Source organism: Hoplias malabaricus, chromosome 10 (genome assembly GCF_029633855.1).
Source record: "Hoplias malabaricus isolate fHopMal1 chromosome 10, fHopMal1.hap1, whole genome shotgun sequence".
Classification (NCBI taxonomy): domain Eukaryota; kingdom Metazoa; phylum Chordata; class Actinopteri; order Characiformes; family Erythrinidae; genus Hoplias; species Hoplias malabaricus.
The window spans coordinates 33,432,963-33,453,493 of NC_089809.1; the positions used below are offsets into that span (position 1 = coordinate 33,432,963).

Genomic DNA, 20,531 nt, shown 5'->3' on the forward strand with positions numbered 1-20,531 from the left:
CCGTATCAATCCACACTGAGATGAACACACGCGCTAAATATGGCCCTCAGCCATTCAACCTGTGTTCTGCTCAGTACAAAGCTTAATAACTACACAAGTGGTTTCAGTACATTTCGCCAGCACTGAAAAATATGCCCATAAATGTACACAGAAACGCAGATGGTAGCATAGTATTTAGTAAGCATGTGTTTAAAATATTCAATAGAAGAAAACACGATTTTGTTCGACTAAAAACAAAGAAAATATTAGTCATTAAGCCAAGATCCGTTCAGGCCGTGGACACATTTACTTAATACCCAAGGACACCACTGTATAACCAACCAGCTACCAACATAGTGTACTGCGTGGAAAACTATTACCCAAAGCGTGCAACAGAAATGCTACATCACCCTCTTGTGTTCGTTTTAAGCAATATCACAATTATTGGTGGGAAAGATGCAACTATGCTGAATCAATTTCCCATTACGCAGAATAGGACGCTTCATTTCCGGAAGAGAAAAGCCATTTCAGCCTCAAATGACCGGCAACTTCCTGGGACAGAAGGGTGGAAAAGCCAAACCGACTACCCCTAGCCTTTAGTGGACTATTTGCCCACATCTGAGGTACTCATTCCTGGGAAAAACAAGTATTGACTTGGCAATTACACCCAACCTAACCACCATTAAAACTTTTAAGTGTTGCCATAAAAGGCAAAAACCACTGAGGACTACAGACTACACTGGGCAAAACTTATTTACAGTACCATGCATACTATTGTGACCCCTTGTTAGTATAAGTAACTCAAGGTTGCATGTCATACAAAGAAACATCAACATGTACTTGGATTGAACCAATTTATTGAAAAAGCTTGAAGGGATAGACAGTGCCCTCTCCCTCCCCATATTGGTTTAGCTTAATCCTCCTCTTCATCATCACCACCACCAGCACCTCCCTGGCCCTTCTTGGCATTCTTTCTCTTCACACGGCCCGGGCGGCCACCTCCATATGGTGAGCGCAGGGAGAAGTCAATGTGCTTCTGACTGTCCAGTCTCACGACGAATGAGGGGATGTTCACCACCTGTTTACGCACACTGGAGAGAAACAAGAAAATGAGGAACGGGAATAAGTATTTAACCAAGATTTGACCTACAACACCATTCTACAGCTTTATGGCCTCATTGACGAGGAATTCGTGACACCACAGAAAATCTGATAGAGTTAACTTAATCATTGGCCATAAAGAAAGCAGTATGATTATTAAAGTTTCTGCCCAACATTACCTTTCACCAGTGTCTCGAGTGTAAAGCACGGCAGTCCATGGCCAGTTTCTGACATTGGGCACTTTTATGGGCAAAGGTATACGGCTTAACTGCCGAATTGACCTTGCAGACATTTCAAAGACACTCCACGGAGGAGCAAATACAGCAAGAGCTAACAAGAGAGGAAGCACAACCTCAGCACAAAACGTATAGGAGGCCTACACGTGAAGTTAGAGGCGAGGTGCAAAATTAGCATTATAATTAGAACTAATATCCTATATCTGTGGCAGGATTGATTTCCTTACCGGATGTGCCTCTGGCGGATGAGGACACGGGCATGGTGGATACTTTTGGCCAAGCCCAGCTTGAAAACCTGAGTCTGCAGCCTCCTTTCCAAGAAGTCCTCCACTTTCAGGCCGAGAATGTAATCCAGCTTCATTTTACCCTCATCCAGCACACCGATGCGTACCAACCGTCTCAGAAGAGCATTACCTACAAATAACTATTCAGTGAGTGGAGGTGGCACAAAGCTCAAACCCCTATTTTCCAGGAAAGACAATCGGTAAATTCTAGACCACATACAATATGCCACAATACTTCAGTATGTAGATATTATGACATACCCTCAAAGAGACGTTTGGGGTCTTTCTCATCCAGGGTGAGCAGCTCTCTGGCAGCTTTGCGGATTTTGGCCAGAGTGAACTTCACCCTCCACACCTCACGCTTGTTCCTCAGCCCATACTCTCCTACAATGAAAAAGTCCACAAAAGTCCATTTACACCAAGAAGCCCACTTACAGTAAACAATGCTCTAAGGGAGACTGAAAGGACATTTCAAAAACATCTGCCTCCCAACACCTAAGGAGTAACAGACTATCAAAGCTTTTCCACTTCATTGTATCTGTCCTACTAGACTCAACTATAGGATATTTGCTTTACCATTAGATGACCTTTTCGACCTACAAAGACATCTACAGCTTTTTTATGGCCTCATTGACGAGGAATTCGTGACACCACTGAAAATCTGATAGAGTTGATGTAATCATTGGCCATTGAAAAAAAAGCACTAAAGTTTCTATTTTTGAAAATGTGCAAAATTTCTCACCAATAAGTTTCAACTCCTGGTCAAGTCGGGACTTCTCAAAGGGTCGGCGAGGGGTGATGTACGTCTTGCGACATACCCAACTCCTGGCAACGGGCATGGTGATTTATTTATGCCTGTGAGTGTTGTAAAATATAACATCTTGTGTTAATTTCAGAACAGGTTTTAAAAAAATTGTCAAATTATTATTTTAATCCACTTATTTCCAAAGGGGAACAACTCTGTAGACGTACTATAGATTTGTGTATTATAAAGTACCACAGCAATACAAAACTAGTACTTAACTCAAAAGATATATAATTTACTCAACAGCAACAGGGAAGTTTAATATTTCATTTGAGAAGAAAAATACACCACTGAAGTACCACGTGTTTGTAAAACAACCAACACGCAGCAGTTATCTATTAAATATTAAACCCATAATGCCATTTCTACAGACAGTTCAAAAAACCCAACTGCCTGAACTTCCGATAATCTATCGGTTTAACGTTTAGCATACTACAAAATACACATATATATTAAAATGTCGCGTGTCTAAGTCCACGGCTCATGTGCAGTCACTGTAGGCCGAGAGCACGCTGCTCTGGAAATGGCGCCGACGCGGTTCAGACTCAAACACCAAGAAAACACTGATCATTCTCCATGATAGCTCTGAATATATTTAATATTCTCTAATATAACTGTATCTACTGGGTAACTCAGACAGCGAGACAGAACTGAAGAAACAAGAGGTGATAAATTCGGAGTTCAGCATATCATTTACCTGACTCTCTCAGGCTCGGAAAGAAAAGAGCGAGAACGGAAGCGCAGCCAGTTTATATAAAGATCTGCTGAACTACATTACCCATAAATCACTGCGTGAGAAAATCACCGTCAGAAAGGACCCAGCGCCCCTAGTGTCCCAGTTAAAAACTCCACAATACGCTTGGGGTTGTGCCATTAAATATTTGTATGAAAGTAAATCAGACCCAAACGTTGAATGAAAATATAATGTGTAATAATGCGTTTGGCAGCACGGTGGTCCAACAGTGTCGCTGCCTCACATCTCCAGGGTTCTGGGATTTTGAGTTCAAGACCCATACCCTGGATGATGTGAAGTGTTTGCTGTGTTGGTCAGACAGAAATGAAAATTAAGATGCATATGTTTGCTCTAAAAACAGTTGAATGCGCCATTTGTTAATCAGTGAACTACTGAATTTTTATTTCTACAGAGGCACACATCCTATTATTTTAGTTAAAACAATTTCCCAGATTGGATCTTTTTATTCAACAGTAAACTCATTGTATTTTTATTTATTCACCAATGAGCTTTTTGTGCTTGTGGTCTCCATACACATATTAATGTGGTCTCTCCATCCACATGTTGATCATCACAACAGGTTGGACTCAGGAACACGAAAACTGGTGCAATGGCTGGAGCACGAAAACCTGAAGAGAAATGAAGACTGCTGTAAAACTAAATCAGAATAAACGAAAATGAGTGTGAAAATAATTCACTTTTTATTTGTTTAATTTTTAGAAAAGTTTTTGTTTAAACTCATTGATCTTTTCCCACATCATCAATAATAGCAGCTATTTATGTAAGTAATTGGTTAATTAAGTTATTGATGGTTAAATACAGATATATTCTGTTAATAAAACTGAGCATAAAAATTAAAAATCTGTTGACATACATTACTGTGATTTTGTTTACAAACTTTAATGAAAAAAAATATAATATTTAAGCCATTTCACCTCCCATATTTGTAGTTCTGAACACCATAGCATTCTGGGTAATGTACCGTCTCTAGATAGAATCAACACCTGTAAAATTCATGTATATGTATGCTTTTCCTGTATTATACCTTAAACGACAATAATAGTCATAGCTCAGTGTCTCTTTTTTAAATGTGTAAATCTGCTGAAAATATAACACATGAGCAGAAATCAATCCACGTTTTTTGTCCTGAATACGAGGCTCTACCATCAGTCTCATTTCCAGCACCCTGTACCTTCAGAGGGAGGCTGAGAAATGTGATATCTGAATAGATTCTGATAGCCTTTCTTATATAAGACCAACCACTCTTGTTTGCCAATGCACAACACTGTACAGGAGGTCCATGTGATTAGAGGTATGCCAAAGAGCCCAGAAACATCCAGGGCTTTTAACCGGGTGAATCTCATCCACCCCTGTTATCTTACCACTGCAGGACTTTAAAACTACCTCAGAGACTTTGGTCAGGAAATAGATTCTGCTTTCCCCAGTTGCCTCAGATCCTACTTCCTTCTTGGGAAGCATGCTTCTTATATTTTGGAGTTCCTTAAAGTGTTCCTTTCAATGCGGTTTAATCTTCAAGTTCAGGGCTTCACCACTCTTCTTGAGCATAGCCTGGGCGATGTTCTTCCTTCCCCACCTGAGTTTTTGAAGCTTTTCCCAAAACTTCTTTGAGCCAACCTCAAAGTCATTCTCCATGGCCTCTCCAAACTTTTCCAACACCCTGGATTTTGTCTCTGCAACTGCTATGATCACACCCTTTTTCAACCACTAGTAATATTCAGTTGATTCCAGAGTTACCTGAGAAGGCCAGACCCAAAAAGCCTTAATTTTCTCCCTGACAGCCTCCCTCAGTAATGATGTGTGCTTCGGATGCTACCCTTAAAGACACTGACCAGCTTTTGGCCACAGCAGTGTACAGTGCTTTCCTTCAGGTCCTGAACAGGGTCCATTTAGATTCCTTTGAGTCCATATCAAACAACTCACCTTGAATGTATGGGAAGCTCTCTCAGAGTTATGATTTAAAATCTTTATGAACAGAGTCCTTCAATTACATACCACCACCCAGGACATTAATCTCAATGTTTCTAACTCATTGTCCACATGAGCATTGAAGTCCTCCACAAAAACAACAGTGTGTAGTCTGTGAGTCAGTGTGTGGGACCAAGTCCAAAATTCCACTCTCATTCTTCAAAAGATTAATACTCTATACAACTCTTGGGCCCATACAGCTGGGACAACTCAAACATTGTGGTCACCTGTTGGGGACTAGTGAGTATCAACATGCCCCACTGGCTCCCCTCAACCTGGGAACCCCTGAGTAAAACAAAGACCATCCCCTAATGAGGAGTTGGATTCCAGTTACCACACACTGTTAGTATCTCTTAAACTCCCACATTAGATCTGGCTCCTTCCCCGTGTGGTTTGTTTCACATAGCAAGTGTATGTTTCTGTGCATAGGCCTGTGATTCCAAGGGCCCCTCCACCACAGCATTTTGCCCAAAGGGTATTGCACCATACCCTCACTCTGAACATGATCCTCCCACATTGCCTATTTGTGTTTACTGGGTTTCACGGGCTGCAATCTAGTACTTGCCTGCAAGCCCTACCCTCAGGTCTGGCTTGTCATTTTGAACAAGTTATATTTTCATTTTAGTTTGAGGTCAAGATGCTTTCAGATTCACTTTGAGTGTTCTAAATCAGAGGGGTGTGACTAAGGGGTCAAAGTTAACTCTCTGTAGCTTATCCATAATATATGTATGTCCCCTCACTAGTCTACAAAGCATATAATAAAACCATCTACCACCCTACAATTTATAGAAAACCTCTCAGAAATATCAACCCCTGTTCCCCCTGAACCACAAATTCTGGAAACTCTCACGAGTCAAGTCTGTATGGACTTTTTAATAATAAAATCAAACTAGAAATAGACAATAAACTCAACCCACAGTATTAAATCCAACCTGGCTGGCATCTGACGTGGCTGACATAAAACATAACATAATTGTAAAAGAAAAACTTTTTACCCACTCCCGAAGTTAGAACTAGAGAAAATTATCACCTCTGTTAACTGTACAACTTGCACATTTGATGCAATTCCTACAAAATTATTCAAAGAAATGCTATCAACTATTATCAATCCTCTTTTAACTATAGTAAACTCATCCCTTAGCCTGGGCCATGTACCCAAAGGTTTTAAACTAGCAGCTATTAAACCATCTTCAAGAAACCAAATCTTGATGCTAGCATATTGTCTAATTATAGGCCTATTTCTAATCTGCCATTTCTATCCAAGATCTTAAAAAAAGCTGTGGCCCAACAACTTAGTTCATATCTACATAAGAATCATGTATATGAAAAATTCCAATCTGGATTCAGGCCACATCATAGCACAGAGACAGCTCTAGTCAAGATAACAAACGATCTACTTCTTGCTTCTGATCAAGTCCACATATCCATGTTGGTGCTACTTGACCTCAGGGCATCTTTCAATATGATAGACCACAATATTCTCCTAGAAAGGTTAGAAAACATGGTTGGAATCACAGGGACCACCCTATCATTGTTCAAATCTTACTTAATGGAATGTTATCAGTTCGTAAAAGTAAACGATTTTTCTTTCAATTATTCTAAAGTAAGATTTGGAATTCTGCAAGGCTCTATTTTAGGACCGTTATTATTTACATTATACGCTTACGTTACCCCTAGGCACAGTTCTAAGAAACCATGACATTAACTTTTTAATGAATTTGAGCCCCACTCCGTGTGAAGAGTTTGGTGTGATTTCTCTGTGTCGGCATGGGTTTCCTCCGGGTGCTCCGATTTCCTCCCATGGACCAAAAACACACATTGGTAGGTGGATTGGTGGTTCAAAAGTGTCCATAGTTGTGAATGTGTGAGTGAAATTGTGAGTGCGTTTCTCCGTACGAAGGACTGCCGCCCCCTCAAGGGTGTGATCCTGCCTTGCACCCAGTGAGTCTGGGTAGGCTCCTGACCCACTGCCCCTAAACTGGATAAGTGGTTACACCCAATGAATGAATAAGTGAATGAACAGCACATGGTTATTGTTAATACTTGAAATGAATGACTACCGAACACGTTTTAATGTAACCAGCAGATGGCTTACATTTGCACATTCCTTCCACTTAATTTACGTTTCGGGTTTCTCCCAAAAGTATCCTTTTAAAATAAATAAATATATAGCTCCAGAAAATAAGGATGAAGTACATTTCATCAAGAACATGGCTGATTATTTCAGACATACCACAGAGGTGAACATGTTCAGATGAGATGTTTTGTGAATGTGGTAGGACAATAATATGTGTCTTCTTCATAACATTTAATGTATTGAAGTGTTTTAATTGTGATATTTCCAAGTAAAATGCTGTTATGGTGGGCTGGGTTGAGCATAAATGGTTTTGTGTACTGTAAAAATTTTATTGCTGTTATTAGTTATTTAACCATGATACGCACATCTGTTTTTTTCTTTTACCTTCATTTAACACAAATGGTAAAAGCCATGTCAGCAGGACACATATAGCACACCACATATGCATTAAGTGATATAAGATCACTATATAAGTGTGCAATTACAGACTCTTTGTCCTTAGTCCAGCAGTTTGTCAGTTGCCCTTATCCTATTCATTAGTGGTCAATTTCTGACCAAAAGCTCCACTCTTTCACTATTTGTTTTGGGTAGAGGAAAGGAACGAGTAAAACACATCAAAACAGGCATGCTAGTGATATGGTAGTCTAGGTGGTGCTAATATGAGTCAGTCAGCTGTGATTCTAGATTCTGCACACCCCTTCCTCACTGCTTGAGAGAGAGAGAGAGAGAGAGAGAGAGAGAGAGAGACTATTTATAAAGTAGTGTAACAAGATTCTAGACATGTGTTTCTGTCTATCAGGCCTGCTAACAGACACACACACACATATCAACGAACACATGCCTGCCCCCCAAAGTTTTTCAGTGTAAGTTTTCAGTTGTCTGACCGAGAGAGACACTCTTTTTGGTGGTCTCTTTATATATTTATTTCAGTTTTCTATTTAGTCTTCAAAGTTGAGAAGATCTCCATTTCACCTTTTCATTAACAAGGACCACCTTGTCACTTTTTTCAGGTTTTGGACTTTAACCTTTCCTGGCCTCTGTTCTCGCTGTTTTTCTGAAACATTTCCATCCATACTCTTCTCTCCTTAGTGCCTCTTCTCCTTCCTACTGGTTCCTTGTCTCTGGCTATGCACCATGCTGTCCTCTCCTACTGTTATTCTGCAGCCTTATGGACTGCCTGTGTACCCTCAGACTGCGTCCTGCTACCCAAGCTTAGTACAGGTAATTCCTATCTCTCATACTTTTCACTCTTCTATTTTTTTCCCCATAATGTATCCTTTTTGGGCCTAATGTGGTTGCTCAGCTCTTTTCTACAAGGTGTTATAATAAGAATAGTAATATTGATAACATAAATGGCAACAATTTATTTATATAAATTTATATAAATAAAGTAAACACTGAACAATCAGATGGGTGTAAAATAATAAAGGACAAAAAACAAAGATCACACCGGCACAATGTTTTCAATTATCAGAAACAAGGATATATAGTAAAACCTTTATAATATTACTGAATACATGATTAAATACAGTCATCCAAATATCTTAGCACCTGTTGCAGTTAAAAGAAATGTGGTTTTAAATGAAAATTTAGTTTCACAAATGTAAAATAATTGTAGTTGAACAGTGTTTTAAAGAAGAATCTGGGTCCTCCTTCTGAAGCAGGAACACACTGACTTACTCATATATGTGTTTTTTCATTGCGTGCCTGCCTGTGTGCGTGTAAGTGTCTGTGACCTCGTCTCTCTCTCTCTCTCTCTCTCTCTCACTCTCTCTTTCTCTCCCATTGTATTTTTAGCTTGTTCCTCTGACTGCAGATTAACACTTAGTGAAGTATGTCCCAGTTTCATACACACACATGCACATACACACACACTCCCACACAGAAACACAAACACACACACATGCTTTCACACAAAGGTTTGGTATTTTTGGAAGCCTCAAGGGTGAACAATACTTAGGGCAAATGATTCACTACAAGAAATCTGTCAAATAATGAAGTGCCTGCTGTCTGCAGTCATAACACCAACACATTACATGTAAAATAAGTGTTTTACAATAATATGTACAAAGATTTGACTAAAACCAGAGCAATTGGGAACCAATAGAACAGCAGTAAAATGAATAATAAACTAAAAAACTAAAGACATGGGGCAAATGAGGAGCTAGGCATAACAAAAAATATGAATACATTTTAGAGATAGTATAAATAGAGACAAGTGCGTAAATCAGAGATTATTTACACACTTAATAAATAACATGTAAATAAACAGAAGACAGAAATAACAAATACTCAAAAGCGAAACAAGAGAAACAAAAGGTAACAGACAAACTACCAACACAGAGCAAAATTTAAGACACAGGACAAAAGAAAGAATAGAATAAGTAATATATTTGGAGACTAGTACACACAAGGACATGGGAATTAAAATAATTAGCTACTTTTACCAGGAACATGGGCACGAATGAATAGCGAAGAGAAGCATGAACACCAGAAACCAGCAAAAAAAAAAAAGAAAAAAATACTTTTTTTTGCAAAACAAAGTATGGGAACTAAACAACAAACAGCAGAGCTTAATAAACCCAGGCCACCCAAAGAAAACATAGACAATGAAACAACAAACAATTAATTTCTGTGTATATGTATTAATTAATTGATTTTAATAATCCCCCATAAGGAAAAGTCAATACAGAAAATAATATTTGAAAATTCCTAAAAATGAAAACAACCATATTCCTAAAAGTAAAAATAGGCTAATTTGACTTTCTGAGGATAGAGTTGGCAGTTATTTGTAGGCAAATTAATATTTAACTGCAGTAATAGGTGCAGAGTTGCTGGTGCCAATGGTCCTGTCACTGCCAGGGTACCACAAGGCCTGAGACAATTTGACAGTCCAGAGCAGACATCAAAGTCAGATGAATAAAAAGCACAAGACTATTTTGTTAACCAAAAATGCGTAAGCCATGAATGTACTGAGATTATGCAGGGAAAAATAGGCTACTAAAAATAGCTTCGCGCAAACAACACATAGACAAACACCATAATGTGGTCTTGTGAGACCATGATCTGTCTCTGGAAATACACAGGTAAACCCTCATAAAGATAGTCTTACAGGGACTCTCTCTCTATCTCTCTCTCTGTGTGTGTGTGTGTGTGTGATTCCTCAGCTGTCTCTAAAGGCACCTGGCATCGTGCCACTGACCTTTAACCCCAACACTGACAGCTGAAGAGGGGGTTGGGTACAAACATTAGTGAGTGTTCATGAGTGTTAGTGAACATACAACAACTTTATCTAAAGTTTATCTAAACTTTATCTAAAATTCATCGGAGAGAAAAAACAGTTGAGTTTAATGCAGTCATGTATCTTGAAGCCTCTATCTACAGAATAACCGGTGGCCTATTTGAGTGGGATAGATATGTATGTGTCCTGGTTAGTCCTCGTAGCAGGAGATTCTGAGCTATGTATAGCATAATGTTTTTAACATCTCATGTTTCCACTTTTCCAAGCTTTGATATCTTTTCACAGAAGTGACTGGTTAATAAATAGTAATGAATAAAAGGAAAAACCTTCAGATTCTTCAGAAACCACACTTTCTGGAATGTGTCTATATTTTTATATTATATTTCTTCAAAGCAAAGGCAAATTTAAAGAGAACTGAGAGCAACAATACAAATTGCATCACTTCAGATCTTTCTTTGATATCAGTCTTTTCAAAATCATTTCTTTTGCCCTTTGAATATGTGCATAAGAGGAAAATTACCTCTTTCAGATAAAACCATGACAAATTATAACAGGAAGTGGTATCTGAAAAGAAATGTCATTGTGTTGCAACAATAAATCGACAGAGCTAGAATAGCTCTAGCCCATTGGTGGCAAACAAACCACAAATGCTGCAATCAACAAGCAACCTGCTGATGTCTGTCAGTCTTAAATGACTAACATATACTGTATACGTTTATACTGAGTTTACAAAATAACTAAGAAATGACAAAAAACACTAGCCTCAAACCATGTTGATATGTCTATCACAAATGGAATCCTTCATGCATTTTTTTTGTAACTCTAGAGCTTTCGTATATAATTATTTTTGTTTTGTCTAAGCGAAGTAAAGTTTATAGATAATGTGTACTTTGTTTATTCTATAATTGTTTTGTGTAATAATATTTAGTTGACAGTCATCAGCAGTCATTGTTTGAGGGTAAAATTTGTTTGTAGTTTAGTTCGTTTTCATCAATAACATTTTCATACAGTGCTAGAAACCAAAAAATAAATTTGAGATCACTTAACATCATAGATTCAAGATCATAGAGGCAAGTGAATGTTATCTCTATAAATTCTTATCTACAGGAATGAACACCAAGTAAGGAATGTGTGTTCAGTTATATTAAGCATGAAGGAAAACCTTAAATAAAGCAAAACTGCCTTAAATTAAAGTTGGAAATTGAAATTAAATACAGTTTTAAGAGAATGTTATGCTTGGTTATAATTTAAATTCTTGTTTAGCAGTTTATCACCATATGTCTCTGAGATGTGGAGACTTGCATGGTTATATCTGGCCTGTGATATCTGTTGGACACTAGGCTCTGGCTGCTTATCACCCCTGAGTCTGTTCAGTGTCCATTTAGCAGATGGACAGGTGACGTGTCAAGAGGGAGAATGACTGACAGGGACAAATGAATGCAGCTGGCATGGGGCAGTCCCAAATCTTAGATTTTGCAAGCTGAGATTGGTGGATGTAAGGGATTTATGGTGGGCTGGGCGGTCTAGGGGCAGGCATTAAAGCATGCAGCAGCAGCTGCTGGTGTTGGTAGGACAGAGCGTGAGATGGACTGAAGGGGTAAGACAGGTTATCTTTTTTTCAGCTCTGTTTTCAATTTGTATTTTTTGTTGTTTTTTTGTTTCCATTTTTTCTGTTACTGGGTAAAACCCCTGTATACTAGAGTCTTATTGTATGATTTTTTAAAATCATTATTATTATTTTTTGCATTAGTGTTTTAGACATGGGTTTGTTCAGTTTTGTACTCTCTATGACACATCACAATGTGGCATAAAAACAAGTTTTAGAAGTTATATTTAATAAATTCTGAAGCAATCAGGTTTGAGATGGGCAATTTTAACGTTCAGGTTTCATTTTAAGGATGATGTATGAATTTGATTATAACAATCCTATCTCTCTTCTTCCACAGGGTGCCCCTGCCCAGGAGGCAGGGCCAGTCACTGGTGACCCTGCCCTGCCTCAGGTATATGCCCCACCCCCTTCGTATCCACCACCTGGACAGGCCCCTGCAACACCAGCAGCCAGACTCCCACCCCTTGACTTTAGCTCTGCTCACCCCAGCTCAGAATACCCTGACCACCATCAGCTGAGAGTCTACCAGAGCAGTCAGCATGATGGGGCAGAGCCTATAACTGCCAATAACACGGTAAGCAGATTCACAGCCATATTCATAAAGATTCTTACAGATAAGAGTGGGGTAGTGGTGTGACACAAGATAGAAAGTAATGGATGTATGCAGTAGATCTATAAAAAAAAAAACATGCAGTTAATAGAGTAAAGGTGTGCAAAACCAACTAAACCCCCACACATTTGAAATGCTGAGAGCCTCTTTTATAAAACAACTTGACCAAAACCCAAAACACATAAGGAAGTTACATAACAAAAGGTTATTAAAGGCAGTATAAGAAATTAAAGAATTATTACTTAGAAAAATGAATGGAATTAAATGTTTGTCATTCCTCACAAATGTATATGTCTGATTGTGAAAATATGACAATTTTGAATATGTACATGTACATAAGTAAATGGAACTAGGTTCCTCTGTGTACCTCACCTCTGAGAATGTTTAAGTTCTACCCAATAAAGGTATTGCGATAGAAAATACTCTATCCATAGAAAGTACAAATATTCTGGCCCATTTTGGCATCCTTCACTCTAAAACGAAATGCCAACAGTGTAACATTGAATAAAACCCAAGAAGAAGGATTACACAACTTCTATGAATTACCAAAAGACCCCAACAAAGACAAATTTCTTTCCTACGACTACATTGTTTTGGAATGAAACATTTTGTGAAGTACCTAACAGGCCATATTGTTTTTTGTGGTTGCTTCATAACATAAGAGGCAGCTTAACATTGGCTACAGTAGTTTCAGGTTGTATGACACTGTGTGGTGACAAATAAAATGTTCTCCTGCCCTGCTATACATATCCTACCCCCGCTGAGGGTTACAGACTTTAACCATATAAGGCAATCCAGCTGGCACACAGAGCAAAGGGGATGGAGAGTAAGGGGGGGTTTGTTCATGACATCTTGTTCCCTCCTAGCTCCCCTGCTCTTACACATTTGGACACACCTGACTGAATGTGTTTCTTTCACAATCTTAAAGATTTTGTTCTAAAGGTTTAAGCCTAAAACTTGAAATGTTTTTAAAAAATATAAGCGAAATATGCAAATATTAATAAAGTATATGTCAATGATTTTTCTGTCCAACGCTGTGAACACTGTGTCCTTGCAACAAAGCACAGTAAGTGCTGAACCACAATCATAAAATCAGCCTGATTATCATGCAAGTCTTATATTGGACTGTAGTAATGTGTGTCTTTATGTTGTAACATGTGTGTTCACTTTAAAGGCTAATACTGTAAGAGTACACCTACACATTTAGCCTGAAGTTTTCAGTATCAGATGTTAAATGAACTCATAGAACAGTGTTTCACTGATCTGAGGTGTAGCTCAGAAATATATGCAGAAATATCTAACAATGAATTAATTCATATGCTGATTTGTTTTCATTTGTGTTAGCATTATTAGCATTTCTGACTGATTTTTTAACCAAGTTCAACTTGCTGTGTAGGGATTTGTTGATACATCCAGTTGACAAGATGCCAGTTTGCAGCCGTAATTAATATAGTATTACAAGAAGAAACAACCTGAGGATGCCTATAGGTCACTTTATTTGCTGGGCTTGTGTGTAGTTATAATAAAATCTAAGCGGTATGTAGTGTGTATTGAGCACAGTGGTGTTAGCCTCTCTCTGCAGAAATCTTTCCTCACTGAAGGCCGCATTATATATCCCACCACTAGAGAGTGCCAGTCTTACATGCTCCTGATTTTTGGACATACCACCATCGCCCATGAAGGGTGGGGTCAAGGGGGGCAGGCAGACCAGATGACCCCACCTCAATCGCTGCAGTGTCATCCAGGTTCAGTCAGATAAACACTTTGCATCGTGACATGATAGCACCAACCCCTATCCCAACCCTGAAACCCCATCCCATCCCCAATGTACCCCCATCCCTCCCCACGTGATCCTGCTGAGTCTGTGTGCTGTTTGTGAGGATGATGATGATTATCATGATGATGATGATGATGATGGTGATGGTGTTTCCCCAGTGCCACCACATCTTTAGGCCTGGTGCACAAACTGTTAACTGTAACCCAGTCATTGTGTACGTGTGTGTCTTTCTGTGTCTGTGTGTTCCTGTCCATCTTCTATCCCCATCCCATTAATGTTTGTTTTTATCACGTACTGTTGCGTAGTGAATTTGTTTAACCTCGTCAGCAGTCACATAGCGCATTGACGCTGACACTCACACACCTTGGGACTCCCCAAAGAACCCCAGCTAACTCCAGGACTTCCTTTTTTACTGCTCTCACTTCCTCCATCTTTCACCTTGCTAAGCCCTCAGTTTTCTCTGTTTTATCTATGCCATCTAACCTTATCTCTCATTCATTTTCTTATTCTCCTTTTCCTATCCTTATTGTTATTCTATCTATCTCTTTCCCCAACTGCTCTCTACCCTGTTAATCTACAACCCCCCCCAGTGTTTCTGCCTCCCCCTCCTCTCTCTCTCTCTCTCTCTGTTTCATTTCAGTTCAGTTAGCTTTACTGGTGTGAACAAATTTTGTGGCAGTTTTGCCAAAGTACAGTAGATATAGCCATATAACTATTTAGAGATTTTTTAAAAAAAATTCAGAATCAGAAACAAGATCAGAACTAGGAAAATTTGGTTTTAGTTTTTACACCAACCCCCTTTTCTCTCGCTGGCCACAGCTGCAGCTAATCCCTGTCTTTACCCCCTGCATAACTGATGTGTATCTCTGACTGCTTTCTTATAGTCGTTTTACCAACACTGCGCACAGGTTTTTTTCTTCACCATTTTTTAATTTTTCCCACTGTTTTTGTTTCATTCTTGCCTCTTCTGCCTGTAGTTTTTTCCACTTTTTTTAATGATTTTTTTGTCACTCTTCAACATTTTTGTCTTGTTTTTGCATTTTCTCCTTCTAATCAACTGGGGTTTTTGGTGTAACATAAACTCTTTAATCACCTTTTTATTTCAATGATTGTAACAGTTTTGTGGCATTTGGTGTACTAGGCTGACTCAGACACACACACAAACTGGCATCGTGATGCATTGTGGGATGGTGGATGTCTTGGTTTTCGCACAGATACTTGTAGTATGGACCTGCATGGGGGGCCTTTCCACAATTATGAAAAAAGCACACATCTTACAGGATACGTAAATATGCATCATAAATCATTGTAATCCTTTATGTTATTTCTGCCACAACATTTGATCCACAGCCTCTGGAGAGATCAATCTGTCTTCAGGGGCTTGCTTTAATTGAAATCACTGATGTGAAATTATGAAACGTTTAAGGTCAACTTCCAATATGCATAATGTTTTCATCTGATCTGTTTCTAACGGGCATGTATTTATGAAGCTGACTAAAACAGAGACTTGGTCACGGCTCTTCACATTTGCTTGACAAGTCACTGGATGGAGAATGCTCATGTGCTTCTTGTGATCACTGTAGAAATGCTTTTTTCCAGTCAAAATGCCATGCTCTATGATGTAATTATTGCTAGTCCTGATATGAATAAACTGTAAAGGTACACCAGGCAAAACATAACTCATTTCTAACCAACTGCCAGTCATCTTTCTTGTCACAACAGTTTTACTTCTGTCATTACAGAAAAAAAATGAAAACCCCTGTTTTGTGTACCTTTGCATTTATTTTATTCTTGTTTTTTCCTGCAATTAAATACCTACAGTTTCCTACATGTTTTTATCTCTCTTCCACATGTCTATGATGCATGACCTCTCAGGATGATGCCCTGGCTCCTGTGACCTCTGACTCCCAGCCTCTGGGTGCCTCTGTTGCAAGTGGTGGTGGAGCAGGGAGTGGGGGTGAGGAGGAGGGCTCGGGTAAAGCACAGCCCAAAAGACTCCACGTGTCCAACATACCATTCAGATTCCGTGACCCGGACCTGAGGCAGATGTTTGGGGTAAAAAAATAATGGACACACAAAAAACACAGTTCTTCCAGACTTTGACGTTGCCATTTATAAGTACAGAGTTATTGTTGCTTTGTTCACATAATTATTGATATATCCCACAATCCAAAAATGCACGTTGGTAGGATGGATTGGCTATTCAAAATTGTCCATAGGTGTGAGCGTGTGACTATGTGAGTGACTGTGTGAGTGTGTGTTGCCCTGTGAGGGACTGGCAACCCCTCCTAGGTGTGTTCCTGCCTTGTACCTAGTGAATATGGGTAGGCTCCAGACCCCTGAACTCGTTAAGGAATTACAGACAATGAATGAATAATTAAGTAGCTAAAATAATTTACACATAGAGCAGTATATTAAATAATAATATGGATTTAAACACATATGTTTAATATGAAAACATTAATTACAGTACAGTATTGTAACAAACAATGGGCAGTGCCCAATATATCTGTCTATATTATCATAAATCCAGTGGTTTATATCAGATTATATTTTGCCTTCTAGCAATTTGGCAAGATTCTGGATGTTGAGATCATCTTCAATGAGAGAGGATCAAAGGTCAGTTTGTATCAAATTAGAGACCCTTATATCACTTCCAGTCTGGCACTGCTTTCTCAGACTAGAACATCTAGAACTGTTCTTCTGTTAACACTGACCTGATTTCATGTGTGTCAGGGTTTTGGATTTGTGACATTTGAGAATGCAGTGGAAGCAGATCGTGCACGAGAAAAACTCAACGGCACCATTGTTGAAGGCAGGAAGATTGAGGTACGCAACATGATGAAATCAGATTAATTAACTCAACTGCTGTGATTTATTTACCCTGTACAATGACAAAGTACTGTCACCAGAACTAGTGAACAGAATGTTATGGTAGCTTGGCAAACAGTTCTCCAGCGATCATATATCAATGACGTGTAGTTAAAACTGAAACTGACATTGTAAGACGTATCTGTAACATTATGAATAGGTAAATTCCCCTTGTCAGCGGTATTTTATTTAGCCCATTTATGAGGAAGTTGTGAGTTCTTTTTAATGTGGTAACTGTGTTTCACTCAGCATTTAATGTAACCTTATTAAAATGTCTCCTCATTGCAGGTTAACAATGCTACTGCCAGAGTGGTGACTAAGAAACCTCAAACTCCTCTTGTGAATGGTTAGCACCCCTCTATTATATAATGCTTAAAAATCTAATAGTATGGTATTTATCACATAGTAAATCTGTATGTTTTACCATACAAAACTGTGATCCATAATGAGTCATAAATCATTGTTCTCACTCTAGCTGCAGGGTGGAAGATTAATCCAGTAATGGGAGCCATGTATGCCCCTGAGATTTATACCGGTACATAATTTTTGTTTTTAATGTTGTTGTTGTTGGCATTTTACGTTTCTAAATGATACAGCATCAGTGCTTAAAGTAAAATACGTTTTTTTATTCCTACAACATCTTTGTTAATGATCTTTTATTCTTCTAACGTAGTGGCCAGCTTCCCATATCCTGTTCCTGCTCCAGCTTTGGCTTACAGAGGCTCTGCTCTTCGGGGACGTGGCCGTGCAGTTTACAACACAATTCGTTCAGCAGCTACGGCAGCCACACCTGCCGCTGTTCCAGCCTATCCAGGGTTAGTATTGCTTCCTGGATTCTAAATCATTGTAATTCATGTAGGGTGCCACGGTGGTGCAGCAGGTAGTGTCGCAGTTACATAGTTACACAGCTCCAGATCCAAGTTGTGGGTTTGATTCCCGCTCCGGGTGACTGTGAGGAGTTTGGTGTGTTCTCTGTGTCCGGGTGGGTATCCTCCGGATGCTCCGGTTTCCTCCCACGGTGGTAGATGGATTGGTGACTCAAAAGTGTCCGTAGGTGTGAGTGAGTGAGTGAATGTGTGTGTGTTGCCCTGTGAAGAACTGGCGCCCCCTCCAGGGTGTATTCCTGCCTTGCGCCCAATGATTCCAGGTAGACTCTGGACCCATCGCGACCCTGAACTGGATAAACGCTTACAGATAATGAATGAATGTAATTCATGTACAGTTATACTCAAAGTTGAGGAGTAATAATAGTAAAAGTAATAAGTAACACAGTTAAGTATTCCCATTTGTCATACTTTAAGTGACAGCAACACCCATTTCCATATTAATTAAAAAATAAAAGGGCCTGTGCTTAAATGAAAAAGTAATAGCAAAGAATACAAACTAAACATCTGACCTGTTACTAAAAAACTTAAAAAATGTAGTCTGCCATGTATAGTTGGTTTAGGGGTCTTGGGTTCTTCAGCATAGGGGTCTTTCTCTGTCAGCTTGCCCTTTCCACATCAACACTGCATGTTCAGTGGGCTTTATGTTCTAATAAATAAGTCTGAATAAGTCAACAGTTGTAACACAACATTTTATAAAAATGAATTGTATAATGTGTTACAGGAAAAAATTTTTTTTATCTTAACCACCACTGTACTTGTCAAATAGATGATGAATGTATGTACTCTCTGATTATCAGTGTTTGATGGTGTATTCTCTTTTACAGGGTAGTCTATCAGGATGGAATTTATGGAACTGAAGTCTATGTGAGTTTTAAAATTGTGCTTTGGGAGCACTAATATGTGAAATGTGTTACATAATCAAATGATGAGTACTTGGTGTTAATCATTCCCTATTTCTCTTTCTCTTTCTCCCTCTAGGGAGGATATCCTGCCACATACAGAGTTGCTCAGTCACCCTCAGCTGCAGCTACAGCTGCTTACAGTGATGGGTGAGAAATTTCTCTTTGGCTGGCTCAGCTCAATTTAGACTGTAATTTTTGAAGACTCTCACAATCACAATGATTTTTTTACAGCATTCATGAGCATATATACAGGAGATAGCACCTGATTTGTTTTTGAGATATCTGAGGTTTGACCTTTAAAACATTTAGAACCAGTATTTGTATCTTTCTTTGAAGATATGGGCGAGTGTATGCCACTGCCACTGACCCTTACCATCACTCAGTTGGACCAACCACCACATATGGAGTGGGTACTATGGTGAGATATTCTGCTGTATATTTCCTTTTTACACACACAAAAAACAAAAAAAACAAAAAAAAAAACACACACACACATACATATATATATATATATATATATATATATATTATCAATAGTATTTATCGTTATTATTGCTATAAAATTTAATTGAGTTAACCATGGCATAAACAGGTCACTGGAGATGTTCTAAGCCCAAAAACCTACAAGTGCCATTTTAATGTTTTCTGTAATTGACTTCTTTAGGTTTGGTGTCTTGAATAATTCCTTTAGCTAGCATATGAATGGGATTGACAATGAAAAAATATGACAACCTGTAAACAAACAACCAAAAATTATGAACATCTATAACTATAACATGTAATTAACTAAAACACTAAATAACAACACTAAAGTAGTCTAGGGTAAATGGGGTTAGGTAGTTTACTATGTCTTTTTTCTGACTGCAGGCCAGTTTGTATCGAGGAGGCTACAACCGGTTCACCCCTTACTGATGTGGACACCTCTGCCATTGCCTCAGATGACTCAAAGGTCACACCAGTCACAGTGCAGGGTGGCCACTGACCCCATGTGACTCTGAACAAAGTTGTTTTGCAGCCTGAGCTGATCTGAGGGGCCTGAATTGAACTTATTTATTTTAAGAAAGAATCTGATAGTGTTGAAAATATTTATTGAATTTAAAAAAAGAGCCCCAACACTGGAGTCCTGAGTCTGGGAGGGTCTGTTGGAATATTAGTGTGTTCCCTAATGCGGTGCTCACAGCATAGGCATGAATCACAGGATAAAATATTTAGGGAACATCATTCAAAAACCAATACCACTTATAATAGCAGGCAGCACTCTAAGTGGATATCAGCAGTCTGAGTGTTGATATTCTTTGTATTCGATTTTTTTTGTAAGCATACTGCCACTACCCAGTGTAGTGTCCAGTCTGGAGTGTTTGGCATCATGATACACTGCAGAATAACGATGCTATCAGAAAAATACTTAGTATTGAGAAAAGCCACATTATTTT

General features: G+C 38.8%; 2 protein-coding genes across 4 annotated transcripts; one reads left to right on the top strand and one right to left on the bottom strand.

Moving 5' to 3' along the window:
• Positions 1-816: 816 nt before the first annotated feature.
• Positions 817-3,138, bottom strand: rps9 (ribosomal protein S9). 3 transcript variants are annotated; one of them, XR_010804358.1, is made up of 6 exons: positions 3,103-3,138; positions 2,343-2,455; positions 1,862-1,984; positions 1,544-1,730; positions 1,260-1,410; positions 931-1,070 (listed from the first exon to the last, which is right to left on the bottom strand). XR_010804358.1 is itself a non-coding variant. In XM_066683110.1 (5 exons), the coding sequence occupies exons 2-5, from the start codon at positions 2,437-2,439 to the stop codon at positions 893-895; spliced, it is 585 nt and encodes a 194-aa protein (XP_066539207.1). In that variant the 5' UTR covers positions 2,440-2,455; positions 3,103-3,134; the 3' UTR covers positions 817-892. The 3 variants fall into 3 exon arrangements, 2 of the variants coding, with proteins under 2 accessions (XP_066539207.1, XP_066539208.1); XM_066683110.1 differs by lacking the exon at positions 1,260-1,410 and having other exon boundaries at positions 817-1,070; positions 3,103-3,134; XM_066683111.1 differs by lacking the exon at positions 931-1,070 and having other exon boundaries at positions 1,316-1,456.
• Positions 3,139-8,335: 5,197 nt separating this feature from the next.
• On the top strand, positions 8,336-20,010 carry rbfox1l (RNA binding fox-1 homolog 1, like). The gene is made up of 12 exons (XM_066683910.1): positions 8,336-8,422; positions 12,389-12,625; positions 16,314-16,493; positions 17,004-17,057; positions 17,175-17,267; positions 17,598-17,655; positions 17,785-17,844; positions 17,983-18,124; positions 19,021-19,060; positions 19,175-19,245; positions 19,435-19,516; positions 19,966-20,010. Exons 1-12 carry the CDS (start codon positions 8,336-8,338, stop codon positions 20,008-20,010), a joined length of 1,149 nt encoding a protein of 382 aa, XP_066540007.1.
• The last annotated feature ends 521 nt before the right edge of the window (positions 20,011-20,531 follow it).